This window comes from Pagrus major, chromosome 3 (assembly GCF_040436345.1).
Source record: "Pagrus major chromosome 3, Pma_NU_1.0".
Taxonomy (NCBI): domain Eukaryota; kingdom Metazoa; phylum Chordata; class Actinopteri; order Spariformes; family Sparidae; genus Pagrus; species Pagrus major.
Window position 1 is genome coordinate 22,394,316 of NC_133217.1, and position 18,675 is coordinate 22,412,990.

The following is an 18,675-nucleotide window of genomic DNA, read 5'->3' on the forward strand; positions in this document are numbered from 1 at the left end:
CATAATCATCAAAATTATAACAAATAAAGGCTTGAACTATCTCGCTTTGCATGTAATGAGTCTATATATTTGTTTTACCTTTTAAGTTGAATTACTGAAATAAATGAACTTTTGTATGATATTCTAATTTTTCGAGTTTCACCTGTACAGTGGTCGCCAACAACGCAAAAGGCCCCGTCATAGAGCCAGTGTTTGGAAGAGGACCTGCTTCCTCTGTTGATAGAAAAGACTAATTTCTAAGGTAACAAAAACATGATTCTTAGTTTCAGGTGATTATACACTAATAAAAATAGCATTATGAATATTACTTTCCATTATTGGCAATGGATCCTCTGAAGTACACTGCACCTTTAAAGGAATAAAAAATAACGACTGTTCCTGTAGATACTTCATGTTTTCATATAGACCATTTAAACTGTGTGAGACAATTTGTTATTTTCATGTTAACCAATACCTGATTAAACAATAACAAAAGCAGTCCTACTTTTTGTGTATTTATTACATCATTTCTTAAGGTGTCACACAGGTCAGAATACAGAGAATTACAAAACATAAATACATAGAAAATGCAGGATCACAGAGGGTAAAGCATTACTGGTATAAATTTATAAAGAGACTATAAAGCACACATTTTGAGATGTTTCTCCAAAGTCAGACATACAGAACGCATCCAAAGTACACTTTTGTGTTTTGTTACAAGCACATGAGGTCAAATTGAGATGATTAGTGTCATATACTTAAAGATTCAGACAGAATCAACAGAGGTTTAACACCAGCTACCAGCCAAATGCTGGTAAAATATAAAAGTGGCTGGTGGATTTCAGATACAAAATACTGATTTACTATTACTGAGTGTCTGGTGAATTTAAACGTTTATCTGTCTCTGTCTGTTAGATCTTCACATTTCATAGTGAATTTCCCATCCTAGATATTGTGAAATGAGAAAAACAGCAAAAATGTAGCCTTGAGTCAGCTCTGCACAAAGGAAGAGAGAATCTCATTCGAATGTATCAAAGCTTCTGAAAGTTTAACTGTCGTTCTTCCTCAGTATTTCTCATAATGTGACCTTATGTGTTGTTTATACATGCTCATATTGTGCCTTCAAATGGTACTTATGAGTAAACATTTTTTAATGCAAAGTTGATTACACTATTATGTTGTATATAAACTCCAGTATATGCTTGGCATTTATGTGAATAACTAGTGAGATGACCATCGCTATTAGAAAATATACTTGTTGTAAATACCACAACAGTGGGCGGTTCATCCTCCTGTTATTAGTAACAACTCATTTGAACATGGAAAACAAAAGTGAAGATGAAGACAAAATTGGAGTGAGTTTCTATGTGTATTAATATGTCTGTCATAATGCCAGCACCTTTTGCACCATTTATTTCAAATTTAGTGTTGGGCTCTTGCATTCTAAGTGCTGCAAAATGCTTGAAGTTCAATATGTGTCATTAGTTAGTAGAACATGTAGTCCAACCACATCTGAAGGCATGAGTGTTAATACTGTAGTTGTTCTGAATGTCCCCCACTTGTAATGTTTGGACACAACCTCCCCAGTTCTGCTGTGGGTGTGGGGGAGGGGCATTCAGATGCCATTAGACCTGGCCTACGACAGATGCCTTTTAAGCATACTGATGCCTTTGAGTGTAGGGTTGATGCTGTTGGTGCTGGAGTTGTGTCTTGGTTTAGCTGTCTAAACTCTCTGGTAGTTAGTAAGAGGATGATTAGATTCTGTAATTGTAAACTAGTTCTTATTTTATTTAGATGTTTTAAATAGGACATGGACAATTTGAGAATTGAAATGCAAACTAGCCTGAATTTGAACTTTATCTGGTGCAAAGGATGCTGGGCAGTATAGTGGCAGAAGTGTAATGTGTAAACCTGTCAGATAGAGATGTCAGCATTTAGAACCTGTGTTGTTTTACTCATGAATGTTGGAAATAGCTTGCTGTGCGCAGACTAGGCTTTGCCTTTGTATTCCATCCGACACCTGATAAGGAGAGTGATGTGAATATTGTTACTCTGTCTAGTTACATTTCAGGGTGGAGACTCAGAGCGTGCTGATGTGTTGGGCTGACAGCATGCTCTTCACAGGAGGATGCAGCTGCATCCTTGCTGGCTGCTAAGGAGGCCATGCTGCGAGGTGGCTACTGACTGGATTAAGTTCCAGAAATGCTTGAAAGAGATGCCCTCGCCGTCACCTACACCCATCTTCCGCATGATCTCAGCCATGCCCTGGTCTGTGCCAATTCCCTGCAGGAACACAACAGGACAACATGTGGAACTCGGCCATGTTTTGACAGTATGAGCAAAGCAAAAACAGTTCAAGATTACTTTTGTCTTCAAAGTGTAAGTGAAGGCACTGGCCACTAACCGATACATAAAAGTTCAGTTTGTAAGATATTTTATTGTTGAGTCTCATTCCCAACTTGTCACATGCCTATACTCTGGGCTGGTAGGTCATGCTGTCCATCGAACCATAGAATCAGTATTTGATGAGTTGGGAATGAGACTCAACAATAAACTATCTTACAATTGGGCCCTTTACCTCTTTACAGTAAGGTATCATTCTGGTTTATTACAAATTGGTCCTTATTTGTCAGTCAGTTTGGACATTGTCCTCAACAAAGTGATAGTTGACTTTTGAGAATACGGCGACACTGCTAAAAAGAAGGTGGATAAAGCAAGAAACAGGAGCATGAAGACGACAGAACAACAGCCAGATATTTTTGTCCAGAAAATCTTACAATTAAAAGTTGAGTCAAACAAAAAACTATATATATCAGAATCAGGCTAAAAAGTTTAGAGAAGTGGGTTTGTGACTGGAGGGTTGGCGGATTGATGTCCGGACAGGAGGGAAATGAGTCACGCTTGGTCCTCCCCCATTATCACTACTGAGGTGCCCTTGAGCAAGGCCCTAAACCTACAACTGCTCCAGTGGAGCTGCTCAGTCACCCACAGGTCAGAATGTTGTTGCACTGGGCAGCGTCAGGGGCCTGTACCCTGAAGCAAGGTAGCTTCAGGGTTAACTCTGGCTGGTCAGTGTTAAGAAGCTTTTCTATCTATTTTTTATTGGTCCTAAATCTGTTTGACACTGCTGGGGCTGCAGCTGAAAGAATGAGGCTAAAACTGTTGTCCACACCATAAGAATACATCTAAGCATCACATTAATTTAATGGAATAGACAAATTACAGTTGGATCTACTTGTGTCCTTATGATGGTCCAGTGATGATAAAAACCTGTTCATTTACACACAGTCGGTGCAGCTGCAACTGTGTGTTTTCAGCCTGTGTGTTTAAGCTCTTCCTCTATTTGTCTGATAGTTTGCCAGTAGACTTGTCCATGTTTGTGATTGGTCAGATGCTGTAAACACCTCCCCTTAATGTGAATGTACTCATGGCTAGATGTGGAAAACCTGGCTGTTGATTTATCGAGTTAAGATTAAGATTAAGATTAAGATTAATTTTATTGTCCCACAATGTGGGAAATTTGTTCTGGGCCATTCGCCCATGCTGCAGCCACAAGTAACACAGAACATGCAATTACACAAAATCACATACAATAGATATGCACATCTGTATCATACAAAGTGCTGGAAAGTGCAAAAAACATGGTGCATTAAAAAAAAAAAAAAAAGAATAAATAGCACCAAGTAAGAAGTGCTAAAATTGTAGTAGGAAAATTACTAACCTATACAAAACAAGCAAACGCAAGTCACCTGAACTCTGGTCTTATCTGACCTTATTTAACAGCTTGAGTTGATAACCATCTTTGTGGGACTGCTTGATGCGATTGTCATTGTTAAGCTTAGTGAAGCCAGGTAACAGAGACATATCCTGGGAATGCTGAAATCTTCATACAGGCCTCAGGTGTGAATGTGTGGTCGTGCAGCGCAGCTGGGCATACTCAACTAAGTTTGATTAACCTGTTGGCTTGTTTGCAACCTGCCCGACCATCGGACTGCTGGTGTTTCTTCATCTGATTTTTTTGATGTAGCCTAAACTCAGTTATTAACTTGGTTAGAGTGATGAATTGTAACTAAGCATTTACTAGGGCTGGGTGTTATCCCGACGCATTAATAGATATCGATGTATTTTCAAACGAGATATAGTTTGAGACAATACTGTTTGAACTCTGAGTTCACTCTGAGATTTTTTTAATGTGTGTTAGTCCGACTTCAAGAAATTTGATTTAGTGCGATTTCAGTCGGACTAACACAATAGTTCGTCTTTTTCTAACATGTAAACATAGTGACTGTTACAGTTGAGACTCACATGTGCACTTTTGGTTTGTGATAGCAGACACATGTCCGTTGACTTGTAGGTGAAAAAAAAAGTAAAAGATTGAAAAGTGAAGGAGGTTAAAATTCTGTCGACTGACTAATGTGTTCCTAACATATAACATACTTTGTCCCCAAAGTGTGGCTGAATACTCAGCTTGTGATTATTGCAGTTAGCTGTTTCACTTGCGAGCAACAAACATAAGCGATTATACAAGGCACAACTATTAGAGCCATCTTTCAAGCCTAAAGGGATGTTTAACAGATTTTCAGGAGTACACTCCTCAGTACACATGAGGACCGACCGAGACAGTCAGTTGAATTAAAGGTTAGATGATGGATTTTTGCAACATTCAACTGAGCCTAGTTCTTCTGTGTGTCTGCAAGTCTTAACAGTTTGTGTTTGTGACTCTGCTGCTGAGCATGTTTCTAACTGTCTGTGTGAGGTGAGTAAGGTGAGGTGTTTTGCCACACCCAACTGCTGCAGTCAGCAGCAGGTCCGTCTGAGGGTGAAGAACATGGAGAATGACAGCAGTTTTACCTGGACCACATTAGGCATCTGGGAGGACAGAAGACCTTTGAATTCATCAGTTTTCAGCGTTGGCCCATTGTTAGCTGAAGCCGAATGGAACTGGGTGACCAGCGTGTTGATGGCCTTCTCCAGGTCTGAAAACTGGAAGAAATGGAGGAAGACAGACAACAGAAATAGTCATGCCTAGATCTAATATCACTGTTATGATAGTTGCATTGATCTCTTACAAGATTAACTATAAGTTATTCACCCCAAATCTCTGCCTCTGCACACAGAGCTCTGTTAGCTGTCATGCTAGTGACCGTATTAGCCAACTAGGATTTGCATGGACCATGCAGCAGTGAACACGGCTGGACACCAGACTGGGTCTATTAGACTGACGGGTGTTTTTTTTTTTGTTTTGTTTTGTTTTTTCTCTTTTCATGGCTTTATTGACAGGACAGCTTGAGCAATGACAGGAAAGGAGATGAGAGAGAGGGGAGATGACATGCAGCAAATCGCCACAGGTCAGGCTCGAACCCTGGGTTTCCTCTGGACATGTCGCACACTCTACCAACTGAGCTACCGGGGGGCCCAAGATAGGCGTGTTTAACAGCTGCCCTGACCAGGACTGTGACTAGGGATGCAACGAAATACTGAATTTCACGATATTGCGATAAAAAAATGCTGCAATTCTGTCGTAGGACTGTGACAATACCTATCAACCTATCATGTGGTTATTTTGCTTGTAAAGTTCATGGATATAATAAGGGAAATCAGTGTGAATGCATTTTCCCGTGTCTCCTTGTCACGCTATTGTTTTGTTTGAACAGCAGAGGGCGCAGTCATACTGCTCAAGAAGACCAACTAGTTCTCATAAGAACCGCCCTACTCCACCTCTGATTGGTTGGCTTCTTTGGTTTAGTTCTCAATGCTCGACTCAGACTGTTAGCTCACACAGATTCCCTGTTAATGTCTGTTTTCAGCCATGTTTGAGTTATAGTAACACTTCGACCTCTTCACTCATTCTCCTGACCCACATTTCGCCACAACAATGTCTCTAGGCTTGTTAGGTGGAGCAAGCAGGTCAGCTGTCCGCAGGAAGTATTGTATACAAATAATACATTCCGTACACATCACATTTATTATTAAAAGGACATTGTTCAAGTCATTTTTTAAAAATGTTTATCTATTTAATTGTGATAAATAACGTACCGTGAGTTTGTGGTATCGTTTCATCCCTACTACCTACTACTCAATGATGGAAAAGGCAACAGTAAAATAAATATGAAAAGGAGGAGCCAAAAAGATGAGGCTCAAAGTTCATTCTTGACCTTGGAAATATTTTGTTTTTTGCCATATCAATTTAAAAGGCAATGATGTGTCAGTGTTGTGTTCACAACTTGTTTCCACCACGTGCCAAAAACTAGTTATTGCAGGTTCAGGGTCAGGGAGACATTATTGTCATGAGTGTTGTTGTGCAATAAGATGCTGTAAGACTCATGTTTACTGACCCATGGTGTCTTTTTAATATTACTCAGAGTACTAGGTCATTGTGGGTGATTTTTCAAATCTATGAGCAGGATTGGCTGATGGTAATAATAGCAAAAAAAACCAAAAAACTGACAGCTGGTGGGGACAGTTACAAATTGTTTTCTCAAGGAGTAATTTCTTAGGGGGACACCAAAAGTAGTGCTGTAGCTCTGCTAACCAACACTCCGTCACCCTGCCAGCTAAGGGAAACTACATTTCATTGCCAGCTTCTCTCATTGACTCAAATTTAACAGTTTGCAAACACTGGTTGATGTTATTGTATCAAACTAGCAAACCTCAGCTACCCATTGACTAACAATACCCCCTGGTATTTACACCTATGAGATATATCTCCATCTGCTTTAAAGCAAGCTAAAGGAATCCTGTAAATTTAAAGTAGAGTGGCGATGCAGGATCGCCATGAAACAGGACAGCAGGTCAACATCATACCAATTTCAGGGCTTCCTGTGTGCTGAATCATCACCTCCATCAAAAAGTCAGCAAGAAGGAATTTGTCGCTGAAGAGCACTTATAGTATAGCTTTTACCGAAAATGAAGTTAGAATGGAATGGATTTTGAAGATCTGAATTTGCTCTGACATTCAAACTCTTTGGCTCTTGTAGCCCAGCAGTACTTAGTAGAAGCTTATCCAGTTGCAGAGCTAGTAACAAATAGCAATAAAGCTCTTTTTGAATGTGAGCAACATTTCTTTACTTGTCTGAAGAACCAAAGGTGATCTGCTGTTTACCATTTAGTCCACCTTAGTGTATGTGTTTAGTTGTATCTCCTTTTAAAGCCAGTAAAAAATGGTAGTTTATGCATTTATGAAGTTTTGGAACTATGTTGACAAAACAATCTACCACAAAGTCCGTTTAATAACTGAGAAAGAGCATTCAGTTGTATCACACAAGCTACTTCAACAAAATGGACCTGAATGGACCTTGTGGTGACATTTTTTTTTTTTGTCAAATTATTTTTCTGACCTGTGAGCCAATGTGGACAAGATGTCCTAAAACCATTAGAAAATATATAGATCACTGGAAAATCTGTCATGACAATAAACTCCATCTGCTGTGTGATACAACAACAGTCAAATGGGCATTGAGAAAGGGCTGTTTTGTCAACAACTGTTTCCAAGGTCAAGAATTAACTTTGAATCTAATTTTTTATGGCACTTCCTTTTTGAAGTTCTTTAACTGCTGCTTTTCCAGACACAACTATTAAGAATTGCACAACATATTACAACTATTTGAAGTGGTAATCAGTGACTGTTGTGAATGTAGCAACCATATGAAGTTGTTAAGATAAAGTTAGCAAACAGTTCCTTAATCACACATCTGACAGTTACGGACTAACATTAGCATTCAATTGGAGTTGTGTTTGTGTCAAAGTCCAAAATTCACTCTGTTTTTAGCTCTATTTTTGGTCTTCACCAGCTCCTGACTGTCTGCTGTTTGCTGCTGAGCAGGAGGTGTACTGTAGCTTTTTAGAGCATTTTCTCTAAATTGATGAGAGCTGCAACTGAACCAAAGTTTAAATGTGTGTATGTAGAGCAGCATTTCAGGTAGTTGTCTCTTGGCCATCAGTGGAAGTCACTCCGGTTTTTTGCTGCAGTTGCTCACTTCATGTGGCCCAACAACTCTGTCAAAGCCACACCCTTTCTGACTGATGTACCACAAGCTGCTGCAAGCCCTCTTCACCTCAAGAAAAACTATCCCACAGAGAGCGCCAACATCATGACTGTAGACAAAGGCACAGTGTCGACACCACATTAGGAAGTATTACACAAAGATTATGTTAGCTTAAAGATACCAAATGAGTCAGAGTCTCTGAAATATAAGCACTGTCAAACACAGTGTAGTCTGAGTTTAATGGAAGAAAAGTTTTAATGTGTGTGTTTGTAGGTAGGTTACGTTTTTAAAACTAGTCATTTTTTAACCTTTATTGGAAAGTAAAGTTCGAGAAGCATTTTATGAGTTGTTTCAATTTCCTTTTCTGTTAGCGTGCTACCACACCCAAATAAATCCCTCCTCTTCCAGCTCACTGTTCATCTGAAACTCTACACAGCTGCTTCCACACGTCAACAGTGAGGTGGACAACCTTTAGGATATTTAAGCTTGTTTGGGGGCTTCATAATACAATTAGCAAAGTTATCTTTAGGGTCATGGTTAGGTTTAGGGTCCTTGACCACAGGATGAGCTGAGCATTGTTTTTTCTCTCAGCAGTTTTTAATCATTTCTTTTAACTGAATGAGTTGCTTTCTCAGACTCCCATACTAATATTGCACTTAGGAAGTTAAAAAAATCCGTTGTTGATAAATCAGCTGATATACAAAACAAGTTTTGCTGGATATTTTACAGTTTAACAATAAACTTTGTCTACAATGACATCAGTGCACTGAATTTAACAATGTTAAATTAGATTTACTTGTCATTATTAATGCAGGAAGAGAATGAAACCCAATGAGAAAGGTACTACAATAAAGCGGAAGCCATGCTTTGCACAATCATGATCTACATTCAGCAGTAACAGACAGGTAGGTGAGTTCCACCTGGGCCCACATTCAAATGAGACACGCCTCTGATTCAGTTACTGAACACCACAGTGCTCCTTATTCTTTCTACTTTGACTGCTGTAACATCCTCCTACTTTAATGCTGCCTGTATGTTGTGTACATGTGTCCAAGGTGTCAGTAAGAGTATCTCAGGACTGTTTGCTCTCAACTCCAGGTCTTGTCAGGGAGGGGCAGCTGGCAGCACTGGTCCGTACAAACTCCGTGAAACAAGCTGAAGTCGTTTCTTTAGGCTGCTCAGCCCAATCTGTCTCATTTCTAAGACGGTGGCTGTGAGACAAAATGTCTGTTTGGTAAACCACAAACAGTTAACAGTTGGACCTATCTTGGGAAAGCTGCTCCTCAGCGACATTTTTTTCTGGCGTGAGATGGCGCTTCTTCAGCAGGAAACTCTCCGCCTCACTCAAACTTTCCCATCGTCCTCCGACAGCAACACACGTTCACAGAAATTATGACCAAGAGTCAGCAGCTGGGCAGCTTTCTCCGTGAAAACTACATGAAACTAATGAAAAACTCACCATCAGGCTACACAGTGTGCGGATCTTTCCACAGCCTTTACAGTCAGAGAACAGCTCGTGTATTAGTTCTTACCTGAGGCATGTCGGCTGTAGTTTGCGGAGTGTGCTCGCTGTTCTTCCTGCGTGTCTCGCGGCTGCCTCGCTGCTGTTGTGTGTCAGTGGAGCAGAGGCTCTGTCAGCAGCTGGCAGCCTTCCTGGATCCTCCCTCCACACAGAGGAGAGCCAGGAGGAGGGAGCTGCAGCTACCTTCAGCCTACCTCACCTCATACTTCAGTCTACCTTTATCACACACATACCATCAGCATTTCAGCTTGTGCTTTGAGCAAAAACGTGTTAATGTATAGCCGTGTATAGAGTGAGATGTGTGGATATACCACTGAGACACAGCTCACATTCAGCAGACAGCTCATTCCACATCTGGAAACCTTTAGGAAAAGTTGGACACTGTTGTTTTGCGCAATAACTGCCTACAAGTCGAGGCTGGTATTCTACTTTTCTTCAAGACTGTCACTGTTAACCTCCTCACTACCGACTGTTACTGTGACACCAAGTACTGTTGATACTGCAGCTTTACATGAAAATCTATCCAGACCTTATGGGAGACATTCAGACTGTGGGAAATGCCTCGGAGTTACGTTCTTGGAAAAACGTTTTTCAGTTAAAAAAACAGAAGAAGAAGAAGAAGAAGAAGAGAAAAAAGGAGGGAGTGACAGAGAGGGAGAAGGAAACAGGCATGACCACATTCCTTCTATCCGGTTTCATGACTTTAGACAGTCGGTGGGGTGGGTGTAGGAGTGAGGGGAAAGCTTAACCACAAGAATCTATCGGAAGAAAAAAGAGCTGTAGAAGAATCAACAGAATCCGAGCAGACTGACAGCAGCCTGCTCCGAAAGGACAGTCTCTCCCAGGCTGGGAGACATACTGCAGAGAGCAGCTGATGTCCTCGGGTGATGGGTGTGTCAGAAAATATTATGATTTCAATGATTTACACGGTCAGCGTCCCATACCCCCCCCCCCCATCCTCCTCCTCCTCCTGTTGAATGTATGACTGGGAAGGGTTGATGCCACACCCAATCAAGGAAGCCACAGTGAATTGTTTCAGTATGAGACCATTAACCCAGCCCACTGTTTCATCCGAAGCGTTACTGCACTGGGCTGCTCCCAGATGCTTTGCATTAACACAAACATGAACACACACACGCATGAATACACAAACACATACACCCCAACACATAAGACTTTGAGCAAACAGCCAACATTCCCATTACGTTACACTGTGCTCCCTACGAGTCATGACAAATGACTGAGACGTGAAGAGAAAACCATTTCCAATTCTGGAGAGGCTTTTAAAAACTTGCAAGGTGGGCAGTTCACGTTTCTAAATACAAACACTCACACAATTAAAGGCTCACTCCAGTAATTTAGTTTTTCACTGCGAGAAGGTGGGGATGGGTGGGTGGGACTCACGAGAGACAGATTAAAAATACAATAGTCAGAAGCTGTGTACCAGAGGCTGACTGACTGTTACTCCCTGGTATGAGTCACGCTCCAGAACCACTGGATCCTACATTTCCCATAATGCCCCTTGATAAAACTCCTTGCCTGTTTTGTGCTGCGTTCCAGCCGCAGTAAGAAATTCCCAACTTGAATTTCCAACTTTCAACCTCCAACCTCCAAACGTCCGAGGTGCACGAAGGCAAAAGTTAACACAAAAACTTGGCTGACCGTAACAAAATGATGTCTTTTTGGCAAGAGTACACACAAGTGAACCCTCAGCAGTACAGCCCAGAGATGGGGACTCAAGTCTGAGACTTGGACTCAAGTCACACAAACAGTGACTTCAGACTTGACTTGCAACTCCACCTCAAAAGACTTCAGACTTGACTCGGACTCAAGCTTCGAGACTCGTGAACAACCTGTATTTCATGCAATTATTGCTTTTTTTAATGTAAATTTATTCATGTATTTCTATTTCATTTTATTGGTCCATATACGTTAGGGAAATGTATGACGAGCTGCATATCCCCTTTGCCGCTATGTGCAACGTAACGCATGCGCTATGTGCTACTCACAGATCAAAAAATGCATTGACCATGGCGACAACAAGTCCTCCCGGAGTTGTGCCTTTTATCATTACTTTTGGTTACAGTAACTTTGTGCACAGTGGAAATAAGCGAACAGCTACATGTAAGGTGTGTGGCACCAGGATAAATGATGCCTGTTCAACAATGTCAATTTTCATCAGGCATCTCAAAATGCACCCAGATAGGTCAGTCACTTGCTAATGTGAGAGAGACATTAAACTTAGCATATATCGCCACAGGTAACAAGCTAACCATCGCAAAGTGTTGTGCTACTGCTGGGAACAGGCAGTTTATAGTTGGCCATATGATGTGACAGACTTAGGTTAATATTTCACCAGGTCTGAGGGCTAGAGCGAGTGTGTTAAGTAGCAGAAGATTAGACTATACGATGTCCTAAGTTGGAGACCAAATGCAAGTTCTGGAAAGTAAGTCGTCCCCCCATGAAGCACGTTATCATGTTGTGTAAACAGTTTAACAGTAAGCAGTCATTACACTGGCTGACTGAACCTCAACGGGTGACCCAAACAGAGTTTTACAGGTGGTTGAACAAGACAGACATGAGAACAAAGGCCTGGGGAACATTACAGGAATGTTTAGTTTTGGGATGGTCATGAAATAATATATTTAGAGTTCTCCTTCTCTATCATTTAACTTTGCTAATGGTTATATGGGTCTGAGCGGTTTTTACCTGATAATGCTTTAAATCTATTGTGTGTGCTTCCACACCACAGAGATTCTGCTCACTGTATTCAACCTTCACTACAAAATAGTTTGGACAGATGGAGTTTTTGGTTTGGACACAAAATGTAAATAAAAACAGAATGTGATCATTTGCAAATAAAAGCTGTTTACTGACAACATTTCTTCAAAGGTAATGATTCCCCCCCCTAGTCCCAAAATGCCTTTGTACATGAGATTCCAGTGACAGATGTCACCCAGCAGCTGAATTGTCGTCATCAGCAACTATTTCAAATGAGCAAAATGTTTTCCTTCAGTGCATCAAAAATGTTAACTGTGGGTGTGTCTAGAACATTTTAAGTGGACCAACATGATGGTGGCCATTTAGTTTATCTCAGGTGGATGTTGATATTTGTGTGATCTTTCTATTCTTGTCTATTTCTTTACAACACAGTGACAACTGTTCACTGCTCTATATGAAACGCACAGTACATTACTCTGCACAATTTGGATAATACATGGTTCACCTCCTAACACAGTTGAAAATTTAAGGAAATTAAAAAAAGAACAAGACAAAGACTGGTCAAGTCAAAAATGTACATATCCCTTTATTGCAACAACAGAGATTTACTTTGATTGTATGTGTCATTCTTTTACCAATCACATCTTTAATGTTTTTTGATTTATAAATTAAAAGGGTTCAGTTCAGTTCAGTGAACTGAACTGAACTGAACTGAAATTAAAAGGGTCATTCTGGTGTTTTCTATATTTTCAAATTTCAACAAATCCCATAAAAAGCCCCAAACCAACAATGTGTTAGTACGTCTCGATTTTCTGACTTCCCAATCCTGTCTGTCGATCTCATCTTCAAGCCCATTGACTCCTACTGAAGATTTAAATCTTTAAAAACATCACACAAATGCAAAGTTTCATACTTAGCTCAGTGACTTCCTACAATGGTCAGTTACTCTAACAAATGTTGCTCAAACAGAAGGAAATATTCAGTATATACAGCAGTGGATGAATCCACATCTCTAGTGAGTATTTCTAGCAGACAGTGACATACAGTGTATGTAGAATTGAGTCAATCCAACATACATTCCTTCTAGGTGATAAAGGAACATGTCATCCTGTGCAAAAGTGTAGTCACTGATGTGTTTTAATAGTTTTAGACATCAGCTTTATGGCACAGAGAAAGAAGTAAAATCAGGCTTTGATACACACAGTACTTACGATACATTAATTGTGGGTTTGGCTCTGTGCACAAAAGCAAACAGATGTCCATTGGTCTGCACCTTTATAAAGTGACTAAAGCATCTCAAAAAGATTTGTTGCTCTACAACATCATATCTGACTGCTGGCTGAGTTGATTTTAAAGGGAACCTCCACCAATATCACACATTTAAGCCTTTTGTGGCTCCAGAGGAAGCTACATGTAATCTGATAAACTGCCTCCAGTGATATCACTCAGTGGCTAAGTTGCATTGTGGGTAATGTAGGCACCAGGTTTTGAAAAGCAGTCCAGTGGTCTGCATTGCACTCCTGTAACACTGTTGGACTCATTATGGATAGTTTAAAAAGTGGTAAAACAATAGTATGTTCCCCTGTCCTACTGGGATACAGGCTATATGTAAGTATTTGTGATGGGAAAAGAGGATTTCTTTTGTGTTTTATATGTTTATTAGCATATGAATTAGTCCATTATTTGAATCCTAGTGATGCAGAGTCTTTAAAACAACATCAGTCTTTTAGAGGGAGTGTCCCACTGAATCCAAGTTACACACATCAAGGTCAGAAAAAAACTCTCTAAGCCCTGTGTTTCTCTACAGCTCCATGCTTTATCAGGTAAGTGTCTGAAGACTGGATTCTCTGTACACAGAATGACAGCTAACTCATATTATTGGGTCCAGTGCATGTTGAATGCATATCAGTAAATCTACCTTTTACAGGCAACGTCTCTTGTATGAAATAGCATTTTATAAACTATGATAACTCTCGTCCAGGCACCGTCACACTTTAATGTGTAAAATTGGCGGAGTTGCCCTAATTGTCACATTAGACATACAACACATTCAACTATTCTGGTAGAAAAGACTTCACAAATGAATCATTTACTTATTGAATGTGGGGTAACAAAATGACTGCTGTGCTCATTCAGTTTAGAAACTCAGTGCTCAGCTGAAGGTGAAACCCCTCCAGGTGTTCTTTAAGCTTTTCCCTCACATCTTCTCTCATTTCCACAGATGTAGTGCTGATAACAGAATGCTGCTCTCTATGTTCACCATCACAGGCTGTTTCCCCTTTGGACAGACCTCCACTGTTCTCTGTCATGTGTCCCATGTCTCCTTGATGAGCCACTTCTGACACCAGGATGGTTTGTGCTCCATCAGCGACTCCCTCCATCTTGAGAATGCTCTGTAATCTGTCTTCAGCAGGGACAGGCACCAGAATGACCTGTCCCTCAGTAATGTCCTGTATCCAAAACAGCTGCTGCAGGTCTTGGTGATGCTTCTGACCCACAGCCTCTGTCTCTCTTTCACACTGAGAGCCTAAGAAGTGTAAACTCTGCTCATGAGTATCAGTATGAGGTGCTCCAGCAGGGGTCACATGTTGAAGCTGAGTGTGGAGCAGGACTTTGGAATTTGTTTCATCTGAGTCACTGGTCTCTACACTTTTCCCAGCTGGCCGTTTCAACCTGACTATCTTAATGTCGTTGGCATTTTCAGCTGTGCTACAAGCACTGATGTCAACACTCCCCTGAATCTCCAGAGAGTCTTCGTGCACTGTAGGCTGAGCATCTTTCCCAGTCTTTGAAACTGTGTGTGCTACCTCACCAGCATCCTGCACCTGTCCTCTTCCACAGTAAAAACAGAATCCCTTCTCCCCCTCAGACCAGCTGTTGGTGTCTGGAAGAAAACTTCCCTCCAACTCCATCTGATCCACAAATGTGTCCTCAAACAACCCTGCATCCTCAGATTTAGCATTAGTCTCAGTCTCCTCTCGACAGCCTCCTTTGCTTCGTCTGTCCTCCCCCCCTGGTGTCCAGCTTCCCTTGTTTTTACAGACACCTGATGACACAAGCAGAGCCTGCTTCAGCCGTTTATCACGGAGCCTCAGCACAGTGCTCCGCAGACGGTTCTCCCGCCGCCTGGCTGCATGCAGCTGTCGTATGGCCTTCTCTAAGCAGTCAATAGCCTGGTTGTAACGTCTCCTCCACAACAGGGGGCAGAGCTGAGCATAGCTGTGTTCCTTGGACAGGTAGAAGCCTGGAGGAGGGGGCAGACGCCTCATGTAATGTGATGGGGAGAGAGGTCGAGACACCAGTGGTGGTGAAGGACTATGTTGTTGCTGTGAGATCTGCTCCACCCCTGACAGCACTTGAGAAGATGCAGGTGTGTTTTCATTAGTCTCAGCTGCTACCACTGACCTATGATCTGCTGGTTCCTCTGAAGGCTGACACTTGTCTATGTGCCGAGTGTTCTCCAGGTCGCCTGAGTGGGAATTTTCCCTACAGAAAAAAAGATAACCAATCATTTTTCATTCACATGATCGACATACAGATGGGTCACAAATGAAAGGCCCAAACTTTGCACATTCAATTCACAACACTTATTAGAATTACAGCTGATTCTGTATTGTACTGTATCGTTTCTACTGCACAACTGCTATCATAAGTTCTTGTATGTGGTAGTTTTATAATCACTACAGGTCTGTGCCTTTGTGTGTCCATCATGTGTGGGCAGTAACTTGTTTTTACTGAGTATAGTGCTTTTTAGTGCCCATAGAGTGAATCAATTTCCCTTTGGTATGAAAAAGTTAAAAGTGTGTTACTCTACTGCCACTCTACAGGAGGGCTGAATAGCATCCTTCAAAAACACAATCCATCATTTGATGTTTTGATGACTGCAGTGATGAGTGCTGTCCAACCCATCGCTCCAGAACCCATAGATGTTCAGAGTGGAGACCTGGAGGCTGTTCATTCATCTGTATTCATTATGTTTCTATAATCCCATTTTCAAGTTTAATTTGGCACTTGTCTGCATATGCAGGTGTACGTACTTATTGGCCCACATCAGAAAAACAAAAGGTTAGGTAACATTAAAGGAAAAGTTCACCCAAAAGTGACAATTCAGTCATTATCTTCTCACCTGTTTTAAAATGTAAAAATAACAGAAATACAAAAAAAACAAACAAACCATAAAATGGCTCCATGCAGTTTGGTGTAATCCAGCTCTTAGTAATCTCCAAGATCCCAAATTGATTTAAAAAGACGTTATTTACATACTTTTATAAACTGAGGTGACCTGTGACTCATAAGGTAGCCCCGCCCTTAAGCATACCCAGCTTTATCATCTATTTCACTCTACATGGGACCATCATTTACTAAATGAACATCGTGCCTTGTTGAAGAAGACCAGAAACTAGCAACTGGGATCATAAACTCTTTGGGAAACAGTTTACTGAGGTCATCAATCAAGTGAGAAGTAGGCTAATTTTCTCCTTAGCTCACAAATAATCAGACTTGTGGAAACCAGTTGAGTCGCCCCCTGCTGGATATTAGAGAGAATGTAGATTTAAGCACTTTCACTTTTCAGACCCGGAAGCTCGGTCCATATTTCATACAGTCGATGTGTAAAACTAATGACATTCCCTGCAGCCTCAGCTCTACTTTGTTTTTTGTGCTAATTAGCAAATGTTTACATGCATGTTAACACCAACAAAGCAACCCTGCTTAACAAGTTAGCATTGACACAGAGCATATTAGTATGCTAGTGTTAAACACCACTGAAGCCCTTTTCACACAGAGATTCTGCATTATCGCCACAGCGAAGGCTCGCCTTCACACCGCCTTTCTTTGTTCACACTGAACCAAGCAGCACTGGCGTAAAGCCGCTCCAGTGTGTCATTTCATACAGCTTGCTGGTGCTGCGGAACAAAAAGAGGCATGACGGTACACATCATGACGTTGACATCCATGTGTTTCCTCCAGTTTTCACCTGTCAACCTGTTCAACTGTTTATAATAATATAATAATAATATAATATGGATGCTGTTATAATGTGTTGTAATTGAGATCCCGACCCATCATACATCCTGGAAAAGCTATGTTTTTTTGCTCTAAATTACATAATTACATTACATCAGTAAACAGCAGGCCCTGTCTGGCTCTCTCACTTGTGGGGAGGGATGCTGTTTTCTGGGGGAAAGTTCACTAAGGTCTCAGTCAGGAGGGCTGACAGTTGCTGTTTCCAGAAGTTTCCAGAGACAGTAACTACAACAACACAATAGTGGAAGGAGACAAAGACACGATGAGTTAAAGTTTTTTGTCACATCACAAAATAACCACTATTCAACTGCGAGAGCTGCCTGGCTCTGCTGCCGGGGACAGACACTGTTCGATAGGACAGACAGGATGACAGAGTCTTTTCCACGTATAACTGTGGTATCTTTTTCCTCATATATGTTGCCAAAGACACTACCAGTTACCACATTACTGTTGTTTGGTCCTGTAACATTGTTTGTGGGTTGAAGTGTGGGACACTTGTGTGATTAGTGAAGGATCTGTTTAGCTGTCAGACTGTGAACACCATCAGACAGACACACCCCTGTCTCGCGCCTCCTGCTTTTCCATTCACACAGACATCCTCTCGCCAATGCTGGAGCTCTGATACTACCTCCGGAGGCGCATCAGAGCCGCAGTGAAACTGTCCCCCCTCTCTGCACCTGTAACTTTCACACAGACGGCAAGGCAGAGTATTGGCGCATGATTCTCGCTCTGAAAGGGAAGTGTGAATGGGGCTTGTGCCTCAGTACATCCTCTCTATCATGACTGCAGACTATTTTCCTTTTAAAGTACTTTGTAAATTTGTTAAGAAAATCTCTTTACTGAGAGTTTGTTATTATGATATAATAACCACATTTGAATTTACAAATAACACTGCAGTAACATTCAGGTCTACTGTCATGCAAACTGCTTTAAAAGGTAAAAGAAGGTCACTGATGACATAACTGGGAACTGAACAGTGGATGTTGAAATTTTTATACGGTTGCAAAAACTGACAATTCCTATAATGATCTTTTGACTCTATCATCATAGATGACACATTATATGTAATCATGTCTCAATACAATTTTACAAACAGAGAATCTTCTGTCTATCCTGACTTACAAATGAGGCTTCTGAACTGCTTAACAGGTCAGTGGGTGGTACATTCAGGCATTGCTCATTAACAATGACAAATCTGATTGTGGATCAGTTCCGTTTACCTGACAGGGGTGTCTTCTTGTTTCCACAGTGTTCCTGGTCTTTTGCGTTTCGTTGAAAATGAATCAAATACTGTAGGAAATGCATCTTCTTTTAGTCTTCTGATCCCACTGTGAGGGAAATGGTTCGAACACATTTTAAGTTGCTATCTAAATACAGTACTCATATTTTGCACCAAGAACATTGACAGTTTAACTAATGAAATATGTCATCTCTCAGTGTCCT

General features: G+C 41.0%; 3 protein-coding genes across 4 annotated transcripts in view; 1 reads left to right on the top strand and 2 right to left on the bottom strand.

Moving 5' to 3' along the window:
• The window catches only part of LOC140993880 (homeodomain-interacting protein kinase 1-like), a 318,372-nt gene that overhangs the window by 72,356 nt on the left and 227,341 nt on the right, over positions 1–18,675 (top strand). The window lies entirely within an intron of this gene.
• LOC140993532 (protein S100-A14-like) lies at positions 482–9,576 on the bottom strand. Its single transcript, XM_073463005.1, has 3 exons — positions 9,497–9,576; positions 4,831–4,962; positions 482–2,262 (listed from the first exon to the last, which is right to left on the bottom strand). The coding sequence occupies exons 1-3, from the start codon at positions 9,503–9,505 to the stop codon at positions 2,098–2,100; spliced, it is 306 nt and encodes a 101-aa protein (XP_073319106.1). The 5' UTR covers positions 9,506–9,576; the 3' UTR covers positions 482–2,097.
• thap7 (THAP domain containing 7) overlaps positions 12,769–18,675 on the bottom strand; it is a 10,892-nt gene continuing 4,985 nt past the window's right edge. Inside the window, exons 2-4 of one of the 2 annotated variants that reach the window (XM_073462854.1) lie at positions 18,453–18,560; positions 17,361–17,457; positions 12,769–15,693 (exon numbers count right to left, since the gene is read on the bottom strand). In XM_073462854.1, the coding sequence (XP_073318955.1) occupies positions 14,340–15,693; positions 17,361–17,457; positions 18,453–18,537 (1,536 nt within the window). In that variant the 5' untranslated portion in view covers positions 18,538–18,560 and the 3' untranslated portion in view covers positions 12,769–14,339. The remainder of the gene's footprint in view (positions 15,694–17,360; positions 17,458–18,452; positions 18,561–18,675) is intronic. The other variant, XM_073462853.1, reaches the window with a different exon arrangement.

What these genes read in the sequence shown, in the direction of transcription:
- LOC140993532 (XM_073463005.1), bottom strand. An exon ending in AGATGCCTAATGTGGTCCAG is followed by an intron (nt 2,263 to 4,830) that starts GTAAAACTGCTG and finishes GTGTTCCTGCAG; the next exon opens with GGAATTGGCACAGACCAGGG.